Raw genomic sequence first — 13,045 nt, forward strand, 5'->3', positions numbered from 1 at the left:
TGCGGTAGACTAGGGATTTAAACTAAATAGTATGGAACAGCAGATAAGGGGACAAATATGGGAAGTTTGGCAGTCAACGCAGGACTGAGGGTGTTGTACGTAATTGCGCGCAGTTTATGAAACAAGGTAAATGAGCCTGTAGCGCACACTGAAACTGGTGCGATGTTGTGGTATCACAGAGACGGAGCTGCAAGGGGATCAGGACTGGGATTTAAATATCCAAGGATATGAGTCCTATTGAAAGGACAGGCAGAGGGGGCGGGTTGCCTTGTTAGTAAGAAATTAAAATAAATCAATACCAAGAAGCGATACAGGGTCAAAGGCGTAGAATCTGTGTGGGTAGAGGATCGCAAAGAAAAAGACGCTGATGGGTGTTATGTTCAGACCCCCTAGGAGTGGGCAGGATGTGGGGCAGAAAATAAATCAGGAGATTGAAAAACATTACAAGAAAGGCAATATTACAGTAATTCTGGGGGATGTCAATGTGCAGGTGAAAAAATCAGGTTGGTAGCCGATCTCAAGAAAAGGAATTTGTGGGATGTCGACGAGATGATTTTTTGGAGCAGCTTGTTGGGACAGGCCAATTCTGGATTTGGTGATGTGCAATGAGGCAGACTTGATTAGGGAACTTAAGGGGGCAGTGACCACAATATGATAGAATTCACCCTACAGTTCGGCGGTTTGATAGGGAGAAGCTGCAATCAGATGTAATGATATTATAATTCAATAAACGTAACTACAAAGACATGCAGGCCAGAGTTGATTAGAAGGGGAGCCTAACAGGAAGAACGTGGAACAGCAGGAGTTTTTGGGGGTTATTCGGAGACACAATAGAAATTCATCCCAAGAAAGAGGAAACATGCTGAGGAAAGGATGAGGCAACCATGGCTGACAAGGGAAGTCAGGGACAACATAAAAGCAAAAGAAAAAGCACACAAGGTGGCGAGGATTAGTGGGAAGCCAGAGGTCTGGGATGCCTTTAAAAGCGAGCAGAGGACAACTAAAAAAGCAATAAGGGGGGAGAATATGAAATGCAAGTGTAAGCTAGCTAGTAATATAAAAGAAGATAGCAAGAGTTTTTTTCAATATATAAAAGGTAAGAGAGAGGCAAAAATGGACATTGGACCAGTGGAAAATGAGGCTAGAGAATTAGTAATGGGGAACAAAGAAATTGCAGAGGAATTGAATAGTTACTTTGCATCAGTCTTCACAGTGGACGACACCACTGGCATACCAAAAGTTCAGAGTCAGGGAATTGAGGGGAGTGTCGTGGCCATCACTCAGGAGAAGGTTCTGCAGAAGGTGAAAGGTCTGAAGTTGGGTAAATCACCTGGACTGGATGGACTACGGCGCCAGGGTTCTGAAGGAGACAGTTGATGAGATTGTAGAGGCATTGGTGGTGATCTTTCAGGAATCACTGGAGTCAGGGAGGGTCCCAGAGGACTGGAAAATGGCTAATGTAACACCCCTGTTTAAGGGAGGCAGAAGATGGGAAATTATAGCTCGATTAGCCTGACTTTGATTTGATAACATTTTTGAGACCATTATTAAGGATGAGACTGCGGAGTACTTGGAAGTGCATGATGAAATAGTGCGGAGACACCAAGGGCGGGATTCTCCGACCCCTTGCCGGGTCGGAAAATCGCCGGGGGGCGGCGCGAATACTGCCATGCCACTCCGACGTCAGCTGCAGAATTCGCCGGCTCCGGTTTTCGGGCGGGGATCACGCCGCGCCGGTTGGAGGCTCTTGTCAGCAGCCCCCCCGGCAATTCTCCGGGCCACCCGTTTCCGGCCAGTCCCGCCAGAGTGAAATGGTCATGGTCCATCCCGGCAGGACCTGGCTCGGAGGGCGGCTAGCGGAGTCCTCGGGGGGGGGCCCACAGTGGCCTGGCCCACGATCGGGAGTCACCAATCTGCGGGTGGGCCTGTGCCGTGGGGGCACTCTTTCCCTCTGCGCCTGCCTCTGTAAGGTTCCGCCATGGCCGGTCGGCCTCTGTAAGGTTCCGCCATGGCCGGCGCGGAGAAAAAAACCCGTGCATGCGCAGGAAACACGCCGGCAGTTCTGCGCATGCACCAGAACACGCCGGCGGTTCTGCGCATGCACCAACTCGTGCCGGCCCACGGTGGCCCTTCGGCGCGGCGCCAATACCGCCGCCGCCAGCCTAGCCCCCGGAAGTGCGGAGGATTCCACAACTTCCGGGCGGCCTGTCGCCGGAGTGGTTCGCGCCGCCCCGCCAATTGCGGGAGAATCCCGGCCCACGCCTTTGTCAAGGGGAGGTCATACCTGACAAATCTATTAGAATTCTTTGAGGAAGTTCGATAAAGGAAAGCCAGTGGACGTGATTTATTTGGATTTCCAGAAGGTCTTTGACAAGGTGCCGTACATGAGGCTGCTAAATAAGATAAGAGCCCAGGGTGTTTGGGGCAAAGTACTGGCATGGATAGAGGATTGGCTGACTGGCAGAAGGCAGAGAGTGGGAAATAAAGGGGTCTTTTTCGGGATGGCAGCCAGTGACTAATGGTGGTCCGCAGGGGTCAGTGTTGGGACCACAACTATTCACAATACATATGTCATGGGTGACTTTAACTTTCCAAATATTGATTGGAACCTCTATAGGTCAAACAGTTCAGATGGGGCAGTTTTTGTACAGTGAGTGCAGGAGGGTTTCCTGATACAGTATGTGGATAGGCCGACAAGAGATGGGGCCACATTGGATTTGGTACTGGGTAATGAACCCGGCCAAGTGTTAGATTTGTTTGTGGGAGAGCACTTTGGAGATCGTGACCACAATTCGGTGTCTTTCACTATTGCAATGGAGAGGGATAGGGCCATATGGCAGGGCAAGGTTTATAATTGGGGGAGGGGTAATTATGATGCGATTAGGCAAGAATTAGGGAGCATAAGATGGGAACAGAAACTGTCAGGGAAAGGCACAAATGAAAAGTGGAGCTTGTTCAAGGAACAAATACTGCGTGTCCTTGATAGGTATGTCCCAGTCAGGCAGGGAGGAAATGGCCGTGTGAGGGAACCATGGTTCACAAAAGAGGTTGAATGTCTTGTCAAGAGGAAAAAGGAAGCGTATGTAAGGATGAAAAAACAAGGTTCAGTCGCTTGAGGATTACAAGGAATGAGCTTAAAAAAAAGGGCTTAGGAGAGCTAGGAGGGGGCATGAGAAGTCCTTGGCGGGTTGGATCAAGGAAAACCCCAAGGCTTTTTACTCTTATGTGAGAAATAAAAGAATGACCAGGGTGAGGTTAGGGCTGGTCAAGGATAGTAGTGGGAACTTGTGCATGGAGTCAGAAGGGATAGGAGAGGCGTTGAATGAATACTTTTCTTCAGTGTTTACCAAGGAGAGGGGCCATGTTTTTGAGGATGAGTGTGTGATACAGGCGGGTCGGCTGGAAGTGGTAGATGTTCTGAGGGAGGATGTATTAGCAATTTTGAAAAGCCTTAGAGTCGACAAGTCCCCTGGGCCAGATGAGATACATCCTAGGATTCTTTGGGAGGCAAGGGATGGGATTGCAGAGCCTTTGATCTTTGGGTCCTCACTGTCCAGGGTGTTAGTGCCAGAGGACCGGACAGTGGCGAATGTTGTTCCTCTGTTCAAGAAAGGGAATAGGAATGACCCTGGTAATTATAGGCCGGTTAGTCTTACTTTGGTGGTCGATAAGTTAATGGAAAAGGTCCTGAAGGATAGGATTTATGACCATTTGGAAAGATGCAGCTTAATCCGGGATAGTCAACATGGATTCGTGAAGGGTAAGTCTTGCCTCACAAATTTGATTGAATTCTTTGAGGAGGTAACTAAGTGTGTAGATGAAGGTAGAGCAGTTGATGTCGTAAACATGGATTTTAGTACGGCGTTTGATTAGGTTCCCCATGGTCGGCTCATGAAGAAAGTAAGGAGGTGTGGGATAGAGGGAAATTTGGCCAATTGGATAAGTAACTGGCTATCACATAGAAGACAGAGGGTGGTGGTGGATGGAAAATTTTCAGACTGGAGACCAGTTACCAGCAGTGTACCACAGGGATCAGTGCTGGGTCCTCTGCTATTTGTGATTTTTATCAATGACTTGGAGGAGGAGGCTGAAGGGTGGGTCAGTAAATTTGCTGATGACACCAAGATTGGTGGGTAGTGGATGAGGTGGAGGGCTGTTGTAGGCTGCAAAGAGACATTGATAGGATGCAGAGCTGGGCTGAAAAATGGCAGATGGAGTTTAACCCTGATAAGTGCAAGATGATTCATTTTGGTAGGAAAAATTTGAATGCGGATTACAGGGTCAACGGCAGGGTTCTGAGAAATGTGGAGGAACAGAGAGATCTTGGGGTTCATGTCCACAGATCTCTGAAGGTTGCCATCGAGTGGATAGAGCCATGAAGAAGGCCTATAGTGTGTGAGCGTTTATTAACAGGGAGCTTGAGTTTAAGAGCCGTGGGGTTAAGCTGCAATTGTACATGACCCTGGTGGGACCACATTTGGAATATTGTGTGCAGTTCTGGTCACCTCACTATAGGAAGGATGTGGAAGCATTGGAAAGGGTGCAAAGGAGATTTACCAGGATGCTGCCTGGTTTGGAGGGTAAGTCTTATGAGGAAAGGTTGAGGGAGCTAGGGCTTTTCTCTTTGGAGCGGAGGAGGATGAGAAGCGACTTAATAGAGGTTTATAAGATGATGAAGGGGATAGATAGAATGGACGTTCAGAGACTATTTCCTCGGGTGGATGTAGCTGTGACAAGGGGGCATAACTATAAGGTTCAGGGTGGGAGATATAGGAGGGATGTCTGAGGTAGGTTCTTTACTCAGAGAGTGGTTAGGGTGTGGAATGGACTGCCTGCTGTGATAGTGGAGTCGGACACTTCAGGAACTTTCAAGCGGTTATTGGATAGGCACATGGAGCACACCAGAATAACAGGGAGTGGGATAGCTTGATCTTGGTTTCGGACAAAGCTCGGCACAATATCGAGGGCCGAAGGGCCTGTTCTGTGCTGTACTGTTCTATGTTCTATATCAACAATCTGGAAGAAGGAACAAAGGACATTGTTGGTAAGTTTGCAGATGTTACAAATATATGTAGAGGGACAGGCCGTGTTGAGGCTGCAGAAGGAATTGGACAGGCTAGGAGCGTGGGCAAAAGAAGCGGCAGATGGAATACAATGTGGAAAAGTGTGAGGTTATGCACTTTGGTAGGAAGATTAGAGGCATAGACTATTTTCTAAATGAGAAAAGGCTTCGGGAATTGAAGCACAAGTTCAGGATTCTTTTAAGGTTAACATGAAGGTTCAGTTAGCAGTGAGGAAGTTAAATGCAATGTTAGCATTCATTTTGAGAGAGCTAGAATACAAGAGCGGGGATGTACCGCTGAGGCTGTATACGGCTCCGGTCAGACCCTATTTGGAATATTGTGAGCACCTTTGGGCCCCGTATCTAAAGAAGCTTGCGCTGGCCTTGGAGCATGTCCAGAGGAGGTTCACAAGAATGATCCCGGGAATGAAGGAAGGGCTTGTCATATGAGGAAAGATTGAGGGCTCAGGGTCTGTACTCGTTAGAATTTAGAAGGATGAAAGGGGATCTCATTGAAACTTACGGAATTTTGGACGGCCTAGCTAGAGTGAATGTGGAGAAGGTGTTTCCACTAGTAGAAGAGACTAGAACCAGAAGACACAGCCTCAGACTGAAGGGATGATCCTTTAAAACAGAGACAAGGAGGAATTTCTTCAGCCAGAGGGTAGTGAATCTTTGGAATTCTTTGCCGCAGAAGGCTGTGGAGGCCAAGTCACTGACTATCTTTAAGACAGAGATAGATAGGTTCTTGATTAATAAGGGGATCGGGGGTTACGGGGAGAAGGCAGGAGAATGGGGATGAGAAGCTTAACAGCCATGATCGAATGGCAGAGCAGACTTGAGGGCCGAATGGTCTAATTCTGCTCCCATATCTTATGGTCTTATGTTCACACAGACTGCACCCAATTTTAGGCCCAAGATACTTAGTGAAATATTGCCCTCCAGGACAGGCAGAAAAGCCGAGAAATGAAAAATTGAGACATTATTATTGTCACCCCTGGCAGAAGGATGTGATTACAGGACAAGTGTAAAATTGTAGCTTCCATCATAAATGTGAATACAGATCTTTTAATGACAAAAGAGACCAAAAATGTGACAAGGTGCAAGATTTTATGAACAACAAAGGAGCATAATTTTTTTAAAAACAGAACCATAATGATTTACCTTTCTGGTCACTGGAACCATCATGTATGACCTGTCCACTTCCGATATGGCTCTGATTGGTTAGGATGTAGCCATTAGAGGAGTTGGCCGATGTTGTTAGAACCCTCACCATGGTTACAGTGGGAGCCTGTTGAAGCACATGGATGGCATGTGCAGTGGATTGTTGGGAAGTTATTAGGGAGGTTGGCATATAAGCCACAGATTTTGTAACAACACCAGGTGGTTGGGGCGGAACTGCCATTATAACAGGTTGGCCACTAACCGGAGAACCTGGAAAGGAAATACAACAGTTAGTAGATTCAAGCACAATCTTTCCTACTTAATAAATCATAGTCAACCTTGCTTTGCAAGCACAGACGTAATCTGGCAGTTTCTATTACATTAGAGAGCAAAACCACAATCCAATTCTCCCATCTCCATAATAACAATAACACTTAATATAAATAAATGTCCTTCGGAGGTTAGGTTTCAAATATTAGAATCAAAATATCAATTTATTATGTAAGCCGATGACTCCCAATTCTCGCTCATCACCATCTTCCACTGCCTCTACTGTCAGAGCTGCTTCTCCAACATGCAGTACTGCACCAACTAAACTTTTAGGAGGCCATAGCCATTGTCTTCCACCCCAGCTCCATTCCCTGGCCACTGATTCCATCTTACTCGCTGGTCACTGTCTCAAACTGAATCAGACGGTTTGGAACCCCAGTATCCTGTAGCTATCTATACATAAACAGTGTAGAACGTTATTGAGTCAACACAGTGCATCACAGAACTGCAGGACAATTGTTCAAGCCCATTATCTTTCTCAAGCTGTCAGGGAAAGCATTATGTAAAAGCTTGCTGCTTTCTCCACACCCAGGGCTAAGTAGCTGCCAATTTATCCGGAGACAACTTTTATTTCCCTTCTTACTGTTGACTAGGTTGTGGTACAATACCACCAGTAGCCCATAGGCCAAAATGTGGCACCTGGAGACAGTTTTCAAAATGTCAGTCAGGCAGGCAAGTTGGACGTGAGGTTTCTGTAAAGGGGAGCAAATGTGATTGAAAAACAGTCTGAGATTGGACGACAGTGAACACCAGCGGCGGTGATCGTGCTGAGGAAAAGTACTCATTTGGTGGGAGTGGGTCCAGACTGCTGAGGCCTGATGGGAAAGCAGAATGCATGTGGCGGAGTAGAGGCTGGCTGCTGGGGCCTGGTGGCGGAGCAGAGGGGAACGGAGAAGAGGGAGGGGACGACGGCGGAGAAGAGGGGACGACGGCGGAGAAGAGGGGACGACGGCGGAGAAGAGGGGACGACGGCGGAGAAGAGGGGACGACGGCGGAGAAGAGGGGACGACGGCGGAGAAGAGGGGACGACGGCGGAGAAGAGGGGACGACGGCGGAGAAGAGGGGACGACGGCGGAGAAGAGGGGACGACGGCGGAGAAGAGGGGACGACGGCGGAGAAGAGGGGACGACGGCGGAGAAGAGGGGACGACGGCGGAGAAGAGGGGACGACGGCGGAGAAGAGGGGACGACGGCGGAGAAGAGGGGACGACGGCGGAGAAGAGGGGACGACGGCGGAGAAGAGGGGACGACGGCGGAGAAGAGGGGACGACGGCGGAGAAGAGGGGACGACGGCGGAGAAGAGGGGACGACGGCGGAGAAGAGGGGACGACGGCGGAGAAGAGGGGACGACGGCGGAGAAGAGGGGACGACGGCGGAGAAGAGGGGACGACGGCGGAGAAGAGGGGACGACGGCGGAGAAGAGGGGACGACGGCGGAGAAGAGGGGACGACGGCGGAGAAGAGGGGACGACGGCGGAGAAGAGGGGACGACGGCGGAGAAGAGGGGACGACGGCGGAGAAGAGGGGACGACGGCGGAGAAGAGGGGACGACGGCGGAGAAGAGGGGACGACGGCGGAGAAGAGGGGACGACGGCGGAGAAGAGGGGACGACGGCGGAGAAGAGGGGACGACGGCGGAGAAGAGGGGACGACGGCGGAGAAGAGGGGACGACGGCGGAGAAGAGGGGACGACGGCGGAGAAGAGGGGACGACGGCGGAGAAGAGGGGACGACGGCGGAGAAGAGGGGACGACGGCGGAGAAGAGGGGACGACGGCGGAGAAGAGGGGACGACGGCGGAGAAGAGGGGACGACGGCGGAGAAGAGGGGACGACGGCGGAGAAGAGGGGACGACGGCGGAGAAGAGGGGACGACGGCGGAGAAGAGGGGACGACGGCGGAGAAGAGGGGGGGGCGCGGAGAAGAGGGGGGGGCGCGGAGATGAGGGGGGGGCGCGGAGATGAGGGGGGGGCGCGGAGATGAGGGGGGGGCGCGGAGATGAGGGGGGGGCGCGGAGATGAGGGGGGGGCGCGGAGATGAGGGGGGGGCGCGGAGATGAGGGGGGGGCGCGGAGATGAGGGGGGGGCGCGGAGATGAGGGGGGGGCGCGGAGATGAGGGGGGGACGCGGAGATGAGGGGGGGGCGCGGAGATGAGGGGGGGGCGCGGAGATGAGGGGGGGGGCGCGGAGATGAGGGGGGGGCGCGGAGATGAGGGGGGGGCGCGGAGATGAGGGGGGGGCGCGGAGATGAGGGGGGGACGCGGAGATGAGGGGGGACGCGGAGATGAGGGGGGACGCGGAGATGAGGGGGGACGCGGAGATGAGGGGGGACGCGGAGATGAGGGGGGACGCGGAGATGAGGGGGGACGCGGAGATGAGGGGGGACGCGGAGATGAGGGGGGACGCGGAGATGAGGGGGGACACGGAGATGAGGGGGGACACGGAGATGAGGGGGGACACGGAGATGAGGGGGGACACGGAGATGAGGGGGGACACGGAGATGAGGGGGGACACGGAGATGAGGGGGGACACGGAGATGAGGGGGGACACGGAGATGAGGGGGGACACGGAGATGAGGGGGGACACGGAGATGAGGGGGGACACGGAGATGAGGGGGGACACGGAGATGAGGGGGGACACGGAGATGAGGGGGGACACGGAGATGAGGGGGGACACGGAGATGAGGGGGGACACGGAGATGAGGGGGGACACGGAGATGAGGGGGGACACGGAGATGAGGGGGGACACGGAGATGAGGGGGGACACGGAGATGAGGGGGGACACGGAGATGAGGGGGGACACGGAGATGAGGGGGGACACGGAGATGAGGGGGGACACGGAGATGAGGGGGGACACGGAGATGAGGGGGGACACGGAGATGAGGGGGGACACGGAGATGAGGGGGGGCACGGAGATGAGGGGGGACACGGAGATGAGGGGGGACACGGAGATGAGGGGGGACACGGAGATGAGGGGGGACACGGAGATGAGGGGGGACACGGAGATGAGGGGGGACACGGAGATGAGGGGGGACACGGAGATGAGGGGGGACACGGAGATGAGGGGGGACACGGAGAGGGGGGCGATGGAGAGGGGGGCGATGGAGAGGGGGGCGATGGAGAGAGGCGCGATGGAGACTGGGCCGATGGAGACTGGGCCGATGGAGACTGGGCCGATGGAGATTGGGCCGATGGAGATTGGGCCGATGGAGATTGGGCCGATGGAGATTGGGCCGATGGAGATTGGGCCGATGGAGATTGGGCCGATGGAGATTGGGCCGATGGAGATTGGGCCGATGGAGATTGGGCCGATGGAGATTGGGCCGATGGAGATTGGGTTGATGGAGAGTGGGTTAGTCTAAGTGAGTGTGCATTGTGAGTGAGTCTGGCACACACCCACTCACATTCTGGTCATTTTTATTAATTCCCCCCTTTAAACCTAACAATTTATTGCTACGGCACTTTTGCTCAGCAATTGTTTCTTTTCTTAATACTTAAACCTTTTTTTCCTAAATTCAATTTAAAGTTGTACCAAACGTTACCTTTCCGAAATTTGCTCAACGACTCCTTGAGTCAAAGTCATAGAGGTTTACAACATGAAAACAGGCCCTTTGGCCCAACTTGTTCATGCAGCTCAGTTTTTAACCACCGAACACAGTATTCCAAGTGTGGCCTTACACTGTAGTGATTCTATTATTCTAACTTCAACAAGATGTCCCAGATCCTATATTCAATGTTCTACCAATGAAACCAAACATGCTGATTGCTTTCTTCACCACCCTGTCCACCTGTGACTCCACCCAGTGAAAATAAAGTGAAAACGTGGCCTTGGGGCCATAAGGGAACAAAATGATTGGAAAAGCCAATGTACAGAAGCTCAATAGAAAGACACGTGCACGTGACTTGATCAAAAAGAGGGATGGAAAGACGATGGGGTAAAATATGAGGGCTTAATAGTCATGCACTATTTAAACTAAACTTAACATTTACAAATCAGAAAACCTTGACCACCACATAATTCTTTGAGCCTCTATTTTCATTCATAGTCAAACATAGTGATTGAACAGTCGTGTGTACTAGGTCTCAAAACCAGGAGCATCTATAAAACATCCTCTCTTGTAAAAGAGTGTGGTTACCTGGTGCACTTTGAGAATAACGAACCTCTGGCACTGATGCCAGCTTGGAGCTTGCGAAATCATGGTCATGGGAGATAGGGGAACCTTCACGAGATAAGCATTCAGGAGTCTGTAGCCCACTCGAGTGAGGAGAGAGAAGACCTGGATGACTGGGAGACGCAGGGGCACTCCTGAAATGTTAATATGTATTTTTTTTTTTAAAAAACAGTTCACACAACACATAATTCTCCATAAGAAACGGTGTACAGGTGGATGTGTAATTGTGTCCAGAAATTGGCCAGAATGAAGTTAATACTCCACATAGATGAACGGCTGCTGACCAGCTGAGGAGATGGGGAGAAACAGTGCAACTGTCAATTACTTATAAACTGACGTCACCCGAATTTCCTGCGATCCCTCCTACATAAAAACCCAGCCACATATCCTTTTCGAAGAAATTCAGCCTGCCGTACAGGCTGTAGCTACACACTATTGAAAACAATATATTGATGATATTATCAATACACTTCAAATCAAAGCTCACGCCAGTGAAAAAGGTGACATGAAAAGGATAAGCTACATTCCAATGCTTTGTCAAGTTCACTTAGTTTTGTATGGCACTGAGGAATAACAGTGTAAAATACAAAACCTTGGTAGCATGTTTAATAAATCATTATTTTTAATACCAAAGTTTGCTTTAAATACAAATGTCAAAATGAACTACTTTTTGGAAGTTAAGTGTGGTTAGGTGCATTTGGAAAAGGCATTCATTATATTACAAATGAAACCTTAGTGACTCTCAACCTTGCCCATGACAGTTTAATTTGAACCATTGACTTGCCAATTCATAATGTACACACCACAACCCATCTAGTATGCAGTTTTTTGTGCTGAGAGTTCACCAAGGTCTTATCTCCAACATGAAGCAGATGTCCATTTATACAGAGATAGGTTTAGTTTAATTCAGATAAACGCTCTAAGGCACTGCTCCTTGTGCTGTCTCGTTTGATGGGAGAATTTGGAACATCTCAAAATAGACTGCAAGCTCAATTCTCTGATCCGTACATTTTTGGAAAAAATTCTGTGATGTTTGGAAAATTTACCCACTTTGTTACAGTATACCAGAACTCTTAATGTTTAGGAATGCACTCATGTATTTGATTGCTGAGGAATGCAATGGTAGAAAGAATTTCAAGACTACAATCTGGAAATGAATCAACTCCTCTTGTATTTATTAGCAAAACATCAGAGGCCCAAGAACTATCCAATTAGAATGCTACATAAAACAGGGGACTGAATTTTCCAGCCCTTCCCGCCAGTGGAGTCTTTCGGTCCTGCCGATGGAAACTCCGGCGGCAGATTCCCTGATGGCACGACCGTCGAATGTGGGAAGTTAATGATTAAACAGTGAACTTGAGATGAAAATAAAATAACAAACGAGTAACAAGGCTAGCAGGCACCTAGAGGATTAAGGAACAATTGAACATTACAGCGCAGTACAGGCCCTTTGGCCCTCGATGTTGCGCCGACCTGTGAAACCAATCTAAAGCCCATCTACACTATTCCATTATCATCCATATGTTTATCCAATGACCATTTAAATGCCCTTAATGTTGGCGATTCCACTACTGTTGCAACCCTATCAACCTGGCTGGCAACTTTCAGGGATCTATGTACATGGACACAGAGATCTCTCTGCTCATCCACACTACCATGAATCTTACCTTTAGCCCAGTACTCTGTATTCCTGTTACTCCTTCGAAAATGAATCACCTCACACTTTTCTGCATTAAACTCCATTTTCCACTTCTCAGCCCAGCCCTGCAGCTCATCTATGTCCCTCTGTAACCTGCAACATCCTTCCGCACTGTCAACAACTTTAGTGTCATCCGCAAATTTACTCACCCATCCTTCTACGCCCTCCAGGTCATTTATAAAAATAACAAACAGCAGTGGCCCCATCCTTCTACTCCCTCCAGGTCATTTATAAAAATAACAAACAGCAGTGGCCCCAAAACAGATCCTTGTGGTCTACCACTAGTAACTGAACTCCAGGCTGAACATTTCCCATCAACCACCACCCTCTACCTTCTTACAGCTAGCCAATTTCTGATCCAAACCGCTAAATCACCCTCAATCCCATGCTCCGTATTTTCTGCAATAGCCTACCGTGGGGAACCTTATCAAACGCTTTACTGAAATCCATATACACCACATCAACTGCTTTACCCTTGTCCACCTGTTTGGTCATCTTCTCAAAGAACTCAATAAGGTTTGTGAGGCACGACCTACCCTTCACAAATCCGTGTTGACTATCCCTAATCAAAACTATTCCTTTCTAGATGATTATAAATCCTATCTCTTATAATCCTTTCCAAGACT

General features: G+C 49.9%; 1 protein-coding gene across 1 annotated transcript in view; it reads right to left on the bottom strand.

Annotated features, from left to right (window-relative positions):
* The window catches only part of foxk1 (forkhead box K1), a 152,150-nt gene that overhangs the window by 7,870 nt on the left and 131,235 nt on the right, over nt 1-13,045 (bottom strand). The window contains exons 6-7 of the mRNA XM_072480954.1: nt 10,685-10,854; nt 6,227-6,496 (exon numbers count right to left, since the gene is read on the bottom strand). Coding sequence (XP_072337055.1) covers nt 6,227-6,496; nt 10,685-10,854 — 440 coding nt within the window. The remainder of the gene's footprint in view (nt 1-6,226; nt 6,497-10,684; nt 10,855-13,045) is intronic.

This window comes from Scyliorhinus torazame, chromosome 17 (assembly GCF_047496885.1).
Source record: "Scyliorhinus torazame isolate Kashiwa2021f chromosome 17, sScyTor2.1, whole genome shotgun sequence".
NCBI lineage: Eukaryota > Metazoa > Chordata > Chondrichthyes > Carcharhiniformes > Scyliorhinidae > Scyliorhinus > Scyliorhinus torazame.